The sequence below is a fragment of the Setaria viridis genome, chromosome 4 (genome assembly GCF_005286985.2).
Source record: "Setaria viridis chromosome 4, Setaria_viridis_v4.0, whole genome shotgun sequence".
Taxonomy (NCBI): domain Eukaryota; kingdom Viridiplantae; phylum Streptophyta; class Magnoliopsida; order Poales; family Poaceae; genus Setaria; species Setaria viridis.
In genome coordinates this window covers 10,397,467-10,410,377 of record NC_048266.2, presented here as the reverse complement: position 1 = coordinate 10,410,377, position 12,911 = coordinate 10,397,467, and the positions used below count along the sequence as shown (strand labels likewise).

General features: G+C 44.5%; 2 protein-coding genes across 2 annotated transcripts; both read left to right on the top strand.

The window, feature by feature from the left end:
- The first annotated feature begins 3,802 nt into the window (after positions 1-3,802).
- LOC117851371 (1-aminocyclopropane-1-carboxylate oxidase homolog 4) lies at positions 3,803-5,885 on the top strand. The gene is made up of 2 exons (XM_034733177.2): positions 3,803-4,862; positions 5,527-5,885. Exons 1-2 carry the CDS (start codon positions 4,014-4,016, stop codon positions 5,779-5,781), a joined length of 1,104 nt encoding a protein of 367 aa, XP_034589068.1. The 5' UTR covers positions 3,803-4,013; the 3' UTR covers positions 5,782-5,885.
- A 5,390-nt stretch (positions 5,886-11,275) lies between these two features.
- LOC117853410 (uncharacterized mitochondrial protein AtMg00810-like) lies at positions 11,276-11,683 on the top strand. The gene has a single exon (XM_034735781.1). The coding sequence runs from the start codon at positions 11,276-11,278 to the stop codon at positions 11,681-11,683; it is 408 nt and encodes a 135-aa protein (XP_034591672.1).
- The last annotated feature ends 1,228 nt before the right edge of the window (positions 11,684-12,911 follow it).

Genomic DNA, 12,911 nt, shown 5'->3' with positions numbered 1-12,911 from the left:
GCGGCGCAGAGCAGCACTGCGCCCGCCACCGCCACTGCGGCTAGCCCCGCCAGGCTGGCCTTCTCCAGCGGGCCCTTGGCCGCCCGCCGCGCTAGGCACTTCACCGCCACCCTATGCTCTCTGTCGTCCGGGAGAGGAGGAGGGGACCGGAGAGGGGCGCTGCCAAGAGGGGAGCAGGGGGTGGAGATGGAGCGGCGCCGGCGGGTGGGAGGGGCGACGGCGGCGAAGGTCACCCGTTGACGGGAATAGAAGGAAAAAAATGAATCGGTATGTGAGTAGTTTTTTCGAAGTTGCCCACCTCCACCGCCAGAGAAAGTAAGGGGGAAGCTGCTGTGAGTTTGTACTGAGGAAGAGGAAAAGTAACTTTGACCCAAAGCAACAATGGGTTTGCCACCCCTTTGGTTGGCTTTTGTCTTTTTGAGATGCAAAAGCAGGTTGGCAAGTTCAACTAAAGGTACCCGAGCTTCTGGAGGTCTTCGAATCAGCTGTCTGAGCGGATCTTGATCCGTGTTAAGCCATTTGTTCAGTCCCTTCTATAATCTTCAAAAGAAAACTCCAAGAATATGCTCCCTCTATTCAGTTCGGAAATGATGTGTATTTTAATCGGAGAAAAATTAAACTTTATAAAGTTTGACCAATAATTAGTTAAATATAAGCACATCTAGTGTATAAAATTGCATCAATATATTTATACCTAGAGTCATGTTGAAATGATATTCGATTGACATTATATTTTAAAAGAAATTGTGAATCAAAATCTACTTAAGAAGATTTTTTCCCATTTCAAATATGCCTAAAATTTCTGTACGAAGGTTGTATAGCACTGCCTTTTCTTATTATTTGTGTAATATAAGGTAATTCGCTCTTTCCGTCCCAAAAAGATACAATTCTTAAATATTTCAGGCAAATTAGTGTTGAAGAAAAAAGGACTTACCTATCCTTATATTAAATATTAAATGCGTCAGTGAGTGTTGCCATTTCCATACGAGCTGTCATTTTGGTCCCTAACTCCATGTAATTCCGAGCATGAAAGATTAAGGAAAGCAAACCAGTTAGATCATCGCATGCAAAAGATTGCGAAGCAAGCTTGTTAGGCTAGAATTTTATGAACGCTAGAATAGTATTCCGTGGGAAAATTTTAAATTGCACTCCCTTTTTATGGAAGGAGTGTTAAAAGTTGAATTTTGATACGAACCCACCATATTACTTTCAAATATTTTCCAAATTCATCACACTAAAAAGTTAGTTTTCAATTTGAATTGGTTGACTTCAGACAACCCCAAAAGGTCAAACTTTACATATTTTATTAACAAATAACTAACATTTAGTCCCCCATATATGTATGTAGAAAATATACTAAATTCATAGTTTAAAAGCTTTTGCAACATATTAATTTTTACAGCGTGAATAAGCGATAATACCTCCATATCGTTTTATTTGATGTGGGTTAGTGCAATATGGGTTAAAAGGAGTATATAATAGGAGGAAGGTCGAATTTTAATTTTGAAGACCGGCTAAAAATAAAAGACACTTTATATTTTTTGTAAAGGGACGTGTAATTTCCATGGTTCAGTCAATAGCGCTTATTTGATATGGTCAAAATTTTTGGTTGAATAAGTGTCGCTTTTTCACATGATGACCAATCGTGATTTGAAAGTCACTATTATGGGGGAATTAGTCAAGTGACTATCATATAGTTTTCAACAGATATATCATGGTGAATGTTCCTAATCAATATGACACCCCAAACATGGGTGAACTTCTTTTTATGAGAATGATATATACAGCTAGATGCCATGAGGCACTACTGCAGAGCACCTCATCCGTGCTAGCGTGAAAATCTCATTCGCACCGTGGACGGGACCGGCACCATGAAGCCGATACGAATGTGGCTGGTTATTCATGAACGAATTTAAATTGAAAAATTTCAATTACAAAGTTGTAGATCAGGTCGAAACCTAGAGCTTTCATATAAAGTTTGTCTTCATACGAGTCCATATCACAAAGCTATGAATTTCCAAATAAAATATGAAATTCAAATTATAAGGGACGTAAAAGGCAAGCTAAAGTTACAATTTTGGGCATCTAAAGGACTTCGAATTAAAAACATTTCAACCACAAAATTTTAGATCTCATGGAAATATACAATTTTCAAATAAAGTTTATCTCCATCCGAGTTCATATGCAAAAGTTACGAATTTTTGAATTTTCGAGTCCATTCGTGAACCAGTGCGAATAATGCTGAGGACTATCAACCGGTACGAATAAGGATTATTCTTACTGGCTATTACATTCATATCGCAAATAGAACCGACACGAATAACCATTATTCTTGTCGGCTATTGTATTTGTGATGGAGCCGACGTGAATAATGGACTATTCGTGCCGGCTTTATTTAGAGCTGGCATGAATGAATTCATGCCGGCCAAATGAGCCGATACGAGTTTTATTTTGGAGGATTACGTGATTACGTATCATTGCCAGATGTATTAGACTATCAGTACCATGCTGGGCTATGCTTTGAGAAGAGAGGTGGAGTAACACGAGGAAATAAAGGCACACAGTGAAAGGAGAGATGCCTGCCTGTCCCATGTCAATATGAGTACGTTTTGATAAATTGCTCTTTCTTCTTTAGCAAAATATCATGTTAACGCGACTGATCCCCATCAACAAATTAGACGCTTCATTGGTGTTTTCCCCAAACATCATATTTTTTTAGTGTTTGAGAGCTAAAACCATGAAGGCAATCCTGACCAAAATTTAAAGTATTTAGTTTGCAACATAAAGGTTGCTTATATATATATCGTAGTGATGAAAAACGTAGGTTAGAGTGAAGACCACTTTTCTTTAAGCTCCGAATTCTCATTTGATACAAAGGTGAAAGCTAGTGTTGTGAATAAAGAAGTCGTCTCAGTAATTAGATAATATAGGAATTATTACAAATTGAGGCTGAGAGATGTAAATGCTTTGATTATATGTTTTGGGCCACAACGGGCATGGTGTGTACCTAGAAATTATGGTTGGCTACTATAGGATTAACCGGAAAACCCAAACACAACCATTAGCCAGCAAACATGCCGATTCATCATCGGTATACATGTACTCATGAGTATTGGTTGAATGTGAGTTATTTGAACTATGTAAAAAAGATTTGAGGTTTTAGTTGAGTTGAAACTGAGTAGAGAAATGTTTTTGCAAAACACGTGATCGGTCGGAAACCACACGGTCACTATCACTTCGTCCGGATCGACTTGTTCGGTCGTTCCACGTATACCATCAGGAAAAATTGTATTTTCTTCCCTCAAATATTGCAAAAGTGTAACATTCATTCCTTATATTTTATTTGGTGCAAATCAATCCCTTAACTAACTAAACAAGTACACTTACCATCCTCACGTCAGCTTAACAATAGTTTAGTAGGTTCTAGCTAATCACTACTCAGCCATGTCTTATGTTGAGTTGATCGGTGTAACAATTCAACGCGAATCAGTATCATTAATTTTCCCTTAAAAAATTATGAGTAGCCAATTTAGAGGATTCACTGAAATTTTTTAACAACACGGCACTAAAAAATGATTATAGATGACACAAAAGTCAAAACCAAACCATGGTTAACTTGTATACCGATTTAATTAGTTAAGGGATAAATATAAGAGATGAATAATCGTAATTTCGTAATATTTAATAAGCGATGAAAAACGCATATTTTCCCGTCAGGCCATTACAATTCACAGCCGTGCAACGTCGTCTCCGCCGTGCCGCGGCTCGTCGCCTCCGCAGTGAGCACGATGTCGCGCCTCTGGCCTTCGTCGAACGCCCGAACACCGCCGCCCATCGCCATCGGGAGGGCGTCGGTTGCGTCTTGCGTGCTCGGTTGGCCGGTTGTTTGGGGAGGACGAAACGGACGATGACGACAGGATAGGACTCGCCGCGCGGCCCACCTCCCAAGCACCATCCATCCCTCTCGGTCAAGTGAGCGTCTGCCCCTCCACGCAATCCCAAGGGCCTCGGCTATGGCGTCCCCCTCCGCTCCGGCAGCCCAGTCTGACCGCGCCGCGCTCCTCAAGGCCTTCGACGAGGCCAGCACGGGCGTCCGCGGCCTCGTCGAGTCCGGCGTCTCCTCCGTCCCCGCGCTCTTCGTGCACCCGGACCCCTACGCCTCCGCGCCGCTCGCGCCCCCGGGCGTCTCCATCCCCGTCGTCGACCTCACACTCCCCGCGCCCGCCGCCGCCGCCGCCGCCGCCGAAGCCGCCCGCAGCTGGGGCTTCTTCCACCTCATCAACCACTACCAGGCCCTCGGCGTCCCAGAGGACTACCCCGCGCGGGCGCTCGCCGCCGTGCGCGCCTTCAACGAGCTCCCGGCCGCCGAGCGCTCCGCGCACTACGGCCGCTCCATGGCCGGCGGGGTCTCGTACTTCTCCAACGTCGATCTGTTCCGGACCTCCGCCGCGAGCTGGCGCGACACCGTCCAGATCGCGTTCGGGCCCCAGCGGGCTGACCCGGCGCGCATCCCGGCCGTCTGCCGCGAAGAGCTGCTCGAGTGGGACGCGCACGCCACCGCCGTGGGGGGCGCCCTGCTGGGGCTCCTCTCCGAGGGGCTTGGGCTCGGGTCGACGAGGCTGGAGGAGGCTTCCTGCCTCGAGGGCAGGGTCATGGTCTGCCACTACTACCCGGTGTGCCCCGAGCCCGAGCGCACCATGGGCATCGTCCCGCACACAGACCCCGGCGGGCTCACCGTCCTCGCGCAGGATTGTGTGGGTGGTCTGCAGGTGAAGCAAACGGATGATGATGGGGCGAGCTACTGGGTGGATGTGAAGCCTGTGCCCGGTGCGCTTGTAATCAACGTCGGGGACCTTTTGCAGGTACAATCAGATTGTTTTTACTTTGACAGTAGCCAATTAATGCAACTACAACCCGTATGATCAGAATCAAGCTATATCTGAAGTACTATCTGAATTCAGATTTCTTCCATTTCAGTTCAATCTGCACCATCGAGTAACTCATTTTGCACTCTAAGTACTTCAAATTAAGTTTACTTCACATTACTTAGAAACTCCAGTGTTCTAAATACTTCAGTTCTTGTGCTGCTTTAAACCTTTGAGCACTATAAAACAATATCTGGTTACACATATGTCCTGACCAAATCGTGGAAGTAAAGTAGTTGTTACGGCCTTAAAGATTGGATTATTGGAACAGACTGCTCCACAGTATGCAACTCCAGTATTACTTGTCCTGTTTGAAGACTTTGATATCTTACAATTTCTGACAGAAACCATGTATAGAAATGCCTATTAGCTTCCAAGCAAAAACTCAGAACATGTTTGGCTTCAAGAAGGGAGTGTATAGCTTTAGGCATTAGTCTTTGATATGACCACAAGTATCCATAGGTAAATCAAAATGTGTCATGCTGGCATGCACTATACAAAATACACCTGCTCGCACATTGCACACCCACCGTAAGCGTGGTTCAGTTCTATGATGCCATCATCTTATCAAACTTCTTTTTGTATCCTATTCTTTCATCAGATCATGTCTAATGATAAGTACAAGAGTGTCGACCATCGGGTGATTATGAATACACGTGAAGAAGCAAGAGTTTCAATTGGAATATTTTTCAATCCTGGGAAGAGAGGGGACTCAGATTTTTATGGACCATTACCAGAGTTGGTTTCTTCAGATAACCCCTCAAAATACAGGAATTTTACCATGCCTGAGTTTCTGGGGGCCTTCTTTAGACGAGACCTTGCGAGCAAAGCTCTAGTTGATTACTTCAAATTGTAAATACTCAACCACAGTTACTTCAAATTGTAGTATTTAAACATTCAAACTTGCGTAAACACGTGTGATGTCTACAAATTATAATGTAAGGAACTTTTTCTACCTCACTACAGTTACTTTTGCTGTCTTCTGTTTAATGTATGGTTGATGTGTCAAATAGCTACTAGATTGTTTCCATGGTGAGATCATCATATTACTATGCTGGACAGGCCGTATAGGAATAAAACAACTTTCTGTTTCTGGAGCATCATCTGCACAAACTCATCGGGCTGGGATCCTCTGCGCAGGCGGAGCCCCAATGACTCTCACTGATATGTGAGCCCGATGGTGTCACATGCTTTCTGTTTCTGGAGCATCAGATGTGTTGACTTATTTGACACGAACCCTCTCAAGGCTTGCAATTTTGCCTATGAATTATTAAGTTGCATAGCTTATTTGTAAAATAATCAGTGATTTATTGCTGCTTACTTCAAACTCTGACATGGTTTTAGTTATGCAATTCTCAGGAGTATCCAGAATGTACATTACGGTTGCCCATCCACGGAGTACTACGTTCGTTGTTTGCTTTGATTTCAACTAACTTAGTTTCACAAGTTATTCTTTCCCAAACTGATTCGTATGTGTGTCTATGGAAGATGAATTGCCAAGCTTCGGTCTTCAAGCCGCAGCAACAGAGTTCCCACATCTTGAATATTTTGGGTATTTCGTGAAAATGCTGAAAGAATAAGTTTTCCCTATGTTAATCACTTAAAATGCAGATGATCTGGGCATTAATATTTTTGAAATAGGAATACCATATCATGTCAACTGCGGAGGAAAAGTTGATATTCCTCTGCAGCGTATAAGCTATGCAAATAGTGTCGACAACTTTAGGCGTCATCAGTTAAAATGAAACTTAGGGGCCTAAATCCCATGAAAGTAAAGGGTGATGCACACCTATATCCACAGCTGTACATACATTTGCAGTATTTCTCAACTTCTCCAAAAAGAAATTGCCATGAATTGTTCCAGTAATCCTTTTTACATTTGTAGAGGAATAACCATTTGACCTTGTGTGGATATTGTCTTCCCACGCAATATACAATGGGGATTTCCTGCACACTAATTAATCTTGGTTTTCTCGGGCTTGAGTTTGTCCAATCTCGGGGTATTCTCAATGGCAGTTTCATGGATAATAAATGAGCTGCTATGTAGACAATTTTGATGACATGACACACTATTTATGAAGTGAGATAAGAAATTAGTTTCATAGGGATAAAACCATGTCTACACTGTTTCCAAGATCTTTGTGTCTTGCATGTAGTCTTGGAAACAACACAAGATGAAACATTGCATTGTGTGAGCTATTTCATGTATGAACTAAATATCTTCTTGCTTATGTGGCACTCTTGAAAATATAAATATGAAACCTTGCATTGAGAATGGTCTCAGTGTACAGTTTCATTGCACTGTTACCAAGACTGGGAATTAGGTAACTCTGTCAGTTGAATGTCATGGGGATGAAACTCCTCTCACATATGATGAAAATCCCTCTTCTCTCTCCTCATAAAGATCTTACCAAGTCAGCAAAATTGCTAATGTGACATGTAATTTGAACTCTTCATGAAATTTCCAGTGAGACTGACCTCATGCCATTTGATACAAATAGGATTGAAGAACATTAGTCATGGGTTAACAAGTCATAGCCCAAGAAAAGCCCAAAGTTCAAGGCTACAAGACAGAAGCTAATTAATGCACATCGTCACGGAGAACAACTATAAACTGAAAGAGGAACAGAGGAAGGGTCTTCCTCCTCCACTACTGAGATCTACCCTGTGAATTCCCTGTGATCTTGCTCACGTTCTAGGTTGATCTCCCCGGCTCCACGGGTGGTGACAATATGGTTTAATTTTTGATTGTTAACATTAGGGTTTACCTGCTCAGGATCCAGGATCTTGGTGTAGTGAAGAGCTTTGATCTGCTTGCATCGAAATATTAATTAACTCACCAAGGGAGCTAGAAAATGGCTATAGCATAGCTCACATTTCACATGCTCTGTGTCCGCAAAGCACAGAAATTTTACTACAAGTTTTTGCAGACCTTGTCTGGCCGAGAACTTACTAGCACACTGTAATTGAGCATTTCGAGTAATCAAATTATAAGTTTTTTTTTAAAAAACTAGCCACCAAATTGGAACTTGTGTGCAGTAATCATGAGAATGTCAATGCTGTATTGTATTGCAAGGCCATTAGTTTACCTCATAGAAGTTATGCTTCTTTATTCCTGTGTAATTTGATATCCCAAGCTAGATGGTCCACCTGCAATGCTCTTTCACTAATCAGCCAGAGCTTACCATGTTCTCTGGCTTGTTGCATCTTGCTGTAAAGTTCACCTGTTTCAGGATCCCAAACACATTATGTATGCATGGATTTCATCAAGCACTCAAGACTGATTGACCTTATCTGAACTTACTTGACACAGATTTGTTGTTTCCGGCGGTTCACCAATTATTCCTATTCATTACACTTGTTTCTCAACTTGGAACTAAGTTCACATGTAATTTTGGTAGCTACTAATTAAACTTTCTTGGAACTAACTTCACATGATTCTTTTTTCTTTGCGATAAGCAAGCATGTTGCGGATTGGCGATGTTTTGGTATTTGAGCAGCTGCTGCAGCAACAGAGTTAGCACATCCAGGGTGTTCATTAGCTGATGTCTCCTTTTTTATTCTTCTTACATAAATTTTTATTTAATCTCAAACTTTGCATGAACATAGAAGATTGCATGTTCCATTCTTCCATGACTTTAGTGGAATTTTTGAAGCACTTAGGTGCATTTTATATATGGTAGCACGGTAGCACCTGAATTTCTCCCGTCCTCTATTACATTCCCAATGCTTGGACTTTGCCATCAGAAATATGAGCACAGTAACCATGATTTGCTTGTGCTGTTCTCTGAAACAACAGCTTGTGAGTTCCACAGCATAGTTCCGTCCCATTGAATGATATCTCCTCTAAATTCGTATATTATCACTATGGCATTCTTACTGGATCTGTCAACTGAGGGGATGGTGTAGAGGGCTAGAGGCTGCAGCTCATCTGACTCCAGTGCAGAAACATCTAATTTTGCCGACCGATGCAGGGATCACATTATTGCCTCTATCTACAGACTATAGGACCCCGGTCGGGTGACAGATCATTTCTTTTGTTACTTGTGCCTTTTGCTGCCCAATATAATTCCTCGGTGTAAAAGACCATTGGGTTTGCCACACATGGCTTTACTCCATGCCTCCCACCCTGCATCAGGTTCCATGGCGTGATCTATTTATTATTGTACAGTCAATCTGGTTGAATGGATGTATGGATGTTGGTATATTTAACGAATGCGAATAAATTCGCAAGCGTAAGGGTACCGTTGTATCTTTCACCTTAAAGTATTCCAATGGTATCGAATCCAAGGGAACATGTGTGCTCTAACTTCTAGTCTAGTCGATCCAAGGACATACACAGATAGGTGGTGAGGGTAGAGAGGATTCCTATAGGTAGCACTTGAGGCAAGTTAAAGATCGATCTCTTGATTAAAGATACTCGCTTCGGGCACTAGCTTGCTCCTGGTCTGCCCAGGTGAATCCAGCTAACGGCTCTACGCTATATCCGAATGTGGAGGATTACAAAGGACCGATAGGGCTGTCACCACCTACGGCCTACCTCTAGCAATCCGTGGGATATAAGGCACACGAAGGATAACCCCTAGCCTAGACACCACATCTATGCTATTGATTACTAGTGTAGTCTAACTACGTCTGACGTCCCATAGCAAACTACAGCACTCTGTATAAATACAGAGTGATGAACCTGCAAGTAAAGAGAACTGATCTCACTTGGATATAAGTACTACCTGAAGAAAGGAATTACGAATACGAACTTACTTATTACCAAAGGAAGTCAACATCCGTAGAAGTACAAGATTGGAGAAGGGCGCCGACAGACACGACGCTTTCCCGAACTACCCCTCACTCTCCCCCTACTCTAAGCACTAGCTGAGCAGTACCTTGCCTTTGCAATGTGGCTCTAAACTCTTCTTGAGTGGTGCATTTTGAAAGTGAGCCTCTCCCGTTCTATTTATAGGCACATGGGGTTAGTTCCCGAGGGGAATATTCAGGGAATCTTCCTTAACCGCCATTGCAAGGTTGGTATCTGGCGACACATGGCGGTTGGAGATCAACGGGGCCACCAGGGGTTCGGCCAAACCATGGAGAACCGTCTTAGGCCACCGCCTTTGGTTGGGTGGCTGCCAGGTGGGTTCCCATGTGGGTACAGGATATTTTGTGGTGAATCTTGTCAGTTTACTCCTGTTCGTGGGCTCTTCAATCCGTGTGCTTGCTCTTGATTTGTTGAGAGTGTGTTTCCTTGCTTTTAGAGTGTTTTCTCCTTTAATAATGGACCTGCATACTATTAATAGAATTAGCGGTCCTTCCTGCATGTTTGTAACGGCCTGTGTGCCGCTATTGTTTTGGCTAGATCCTGTTGACCAGGCAAACTAGATAGGGCGACAATTGCAGCACGTTCATGCTTTGTACGTGTACTTATACACACACACAAGTCAATACAAGCCCTCTCTTGTCACTCTCGCTCCTCCTTCCTTCATGGTATCAGACGCGCTCGAAGGCTTCGTCAATCCCTTCGCCTCTTAATCCTCCTCTCCTGCTTCTGCTCAAATGGATAGAGTGCTTGATTCTTCCTCTGATGACTCCCCAGCCAGCTCCCCCGACCAACTTCGCGACATCCTATGCCGCATGCGCCAGGGTGACCCCAACGCCTCTGAATCCAGCACCCCTTCCCAGATGCCACACCTCTCACGGCTCTCCAGCGGCGCGTCGACACCTTCCACCATCCCTGCAGCGACGATCCAGATAGTGAACATCCGCACCCATGTTCCCATCGTCCTCGACATGGTGGACTCCAACTACTCCCAGTGGCAGCGCTTCTTAGAGACTGTCTTTACCAAGTTCGGTCTCCGCTGCCACATCAAGGTCGGTCCTCCTAGGAATACCGACGCCGAGTGGGTCATGAACGACGCCAGCATTGTCAACTGGTTCTACACCATAGTGACCCCTCGACCTACGGGCGTTCGTCATGCAGCCATATGACACGGTGGTGAGCGTCTTGCGTGCCATCGAGGGCATCTACCGTGACAACATCCTCACTCGCGCCATCTACATCGAGTTTGAATTCCACAACCTGTAGCAAGGCGAGATGACCATCTCACAATACTGTGGTTGGCTCAAGACCCTTGCCGATCAACTTCACGATCTCGGCCAGCCCGTCCGCGATGACAACCAGGTGATCAATATGATCCCTGGTCTTAGCCCACGGTTTCGCCATGTCATCCTATCTCTCACCAGAGTTCCACCCATGTTCCTGGAGGTGCGATCGTTTTTGCTCCTGGAAGAACTGCACGCTCAGCAGGATGAGTGCCTCCAGGTTGCCCAAGCGCTCTACGCCAGCAACGGCGCTCATGGCTTCAACAACATCGCTCCTTCATCAAGTGATCGAACGTCTACGCAACGAGTTCGCCGTGAAAGACCTTGGACCGCTTCAGTTCTTTCTCGGTGTCAACGTCAAGCGCACCAACGCCGGCTTCTTCCTGTCGCAGTCTCAGTACGTTGAGGAGCTCCTTCCACGCGCAGGCATGGTCACGTGCAAGCCTGTGTCAACACCTGTAGACACAAAGGCCAAGCTCTCGGGTTCCAATGGTGCCAAGCTTGCTGATCCGTCGTACTACCACAGCTTGGCCGGCGGCTTACAGTACCTGACGATCACTAGGTCTGACATCACTTATGCCGTGCAACAAGCTTGCTTGCATATGCACGACCCCTGCGACTCCCGCCTAGCCTTCGTCAAGCGAATTCTCCGTCATGTTTGAGGAACTACCGGCTTCGGCATCACCATCTCTCCTACGGCGCTCACCGACATCATGGCGTACTTTGGCGCACACTGGGCTGGTTGCCCGGACACAAGACGTTCGACTTCAGGCTACTGTGTTTTTCTTGGGCGAACACTCATGTCGTGGTCTTCTAAACGACAACCTACCGTGTCTCGTTCCATCGCCGAGGGCGAGTATCAGGCGGTGGCGAATGCAGTCGCTGAGAGCATTTGGTTGCAGCAGCTTCTTGATGAACTTGGTTGTGGATTCAAGACTGCCACAGTTGTGTTATGTGATAACATTTCGGCGGTTTACATGGCGGAAAATCTAGTACATCATCGAGGCACAAAGCATGTTGAGCTGGATATCCATTTCGTCCGGGAACGCGTTGCTCTTGGCCAAGTACGGGTTGTGCACGTGCCTACGGGTTGTGCACGTGCCTACGGAACAACAGTTCGCCAACGTGATGACAAAGGGCCTTCCAAGCTCGGTGTTCAGGGAGTTTCATTCCAGTCTGTGCATCACCGAGGGCAATGACACGACTGCGGCAGGGTGTTAACAGATCCTTCCTGCATGTTTGTAACGGCCTGCGTGCCGTTATTGTTTAGGCTAGATCCTGTTGACCAGGGCAACTAGATTTCAACAGGGCAACTAGATAGGGCGACAGTTGCGGCACATTGGTGCTTTGTATGTGTACTTATACACACACAAGTCAATACAATCCTTGTCAAGTTGGCTTAGATCTCTCTCGTCACTCTCGCTCCTCCTTCCTTCGTATATAAATATTCACCGACACTTGTGGAATTCATTAGTAATAACTTCTACCACTACTCTTGATGCTCATAGTTTAAGTATTTATGCAGGAGTTGACGGTCTAGATTTGGTCCTTAAAAGCCATCAATAATGGAACTAAGTCTGAACTCTGAACAAACACGAAAGTTATATTTATTTTGAGCTGAACATATGTCCTAATTTTTGTTATAATATTTCTTCATTTTATGGATGAAACCTTTATTTGAACAGATTGATTCTGATCGGCTGCTGTCGAAGTACTGATGTTGATCATCTTCTCTTTGCAGAATGGCTGCTAACAGGTATGTGGCCTCAATCCAGGTTCGTCATTAACAACTTTTGTGACCATGACAATGTATTGAATAGATCTGGTCACCAAGTGCATGCATCATTGGTTTCTGCAAACTGGATTGGCATACATGATTAGGCAATGATT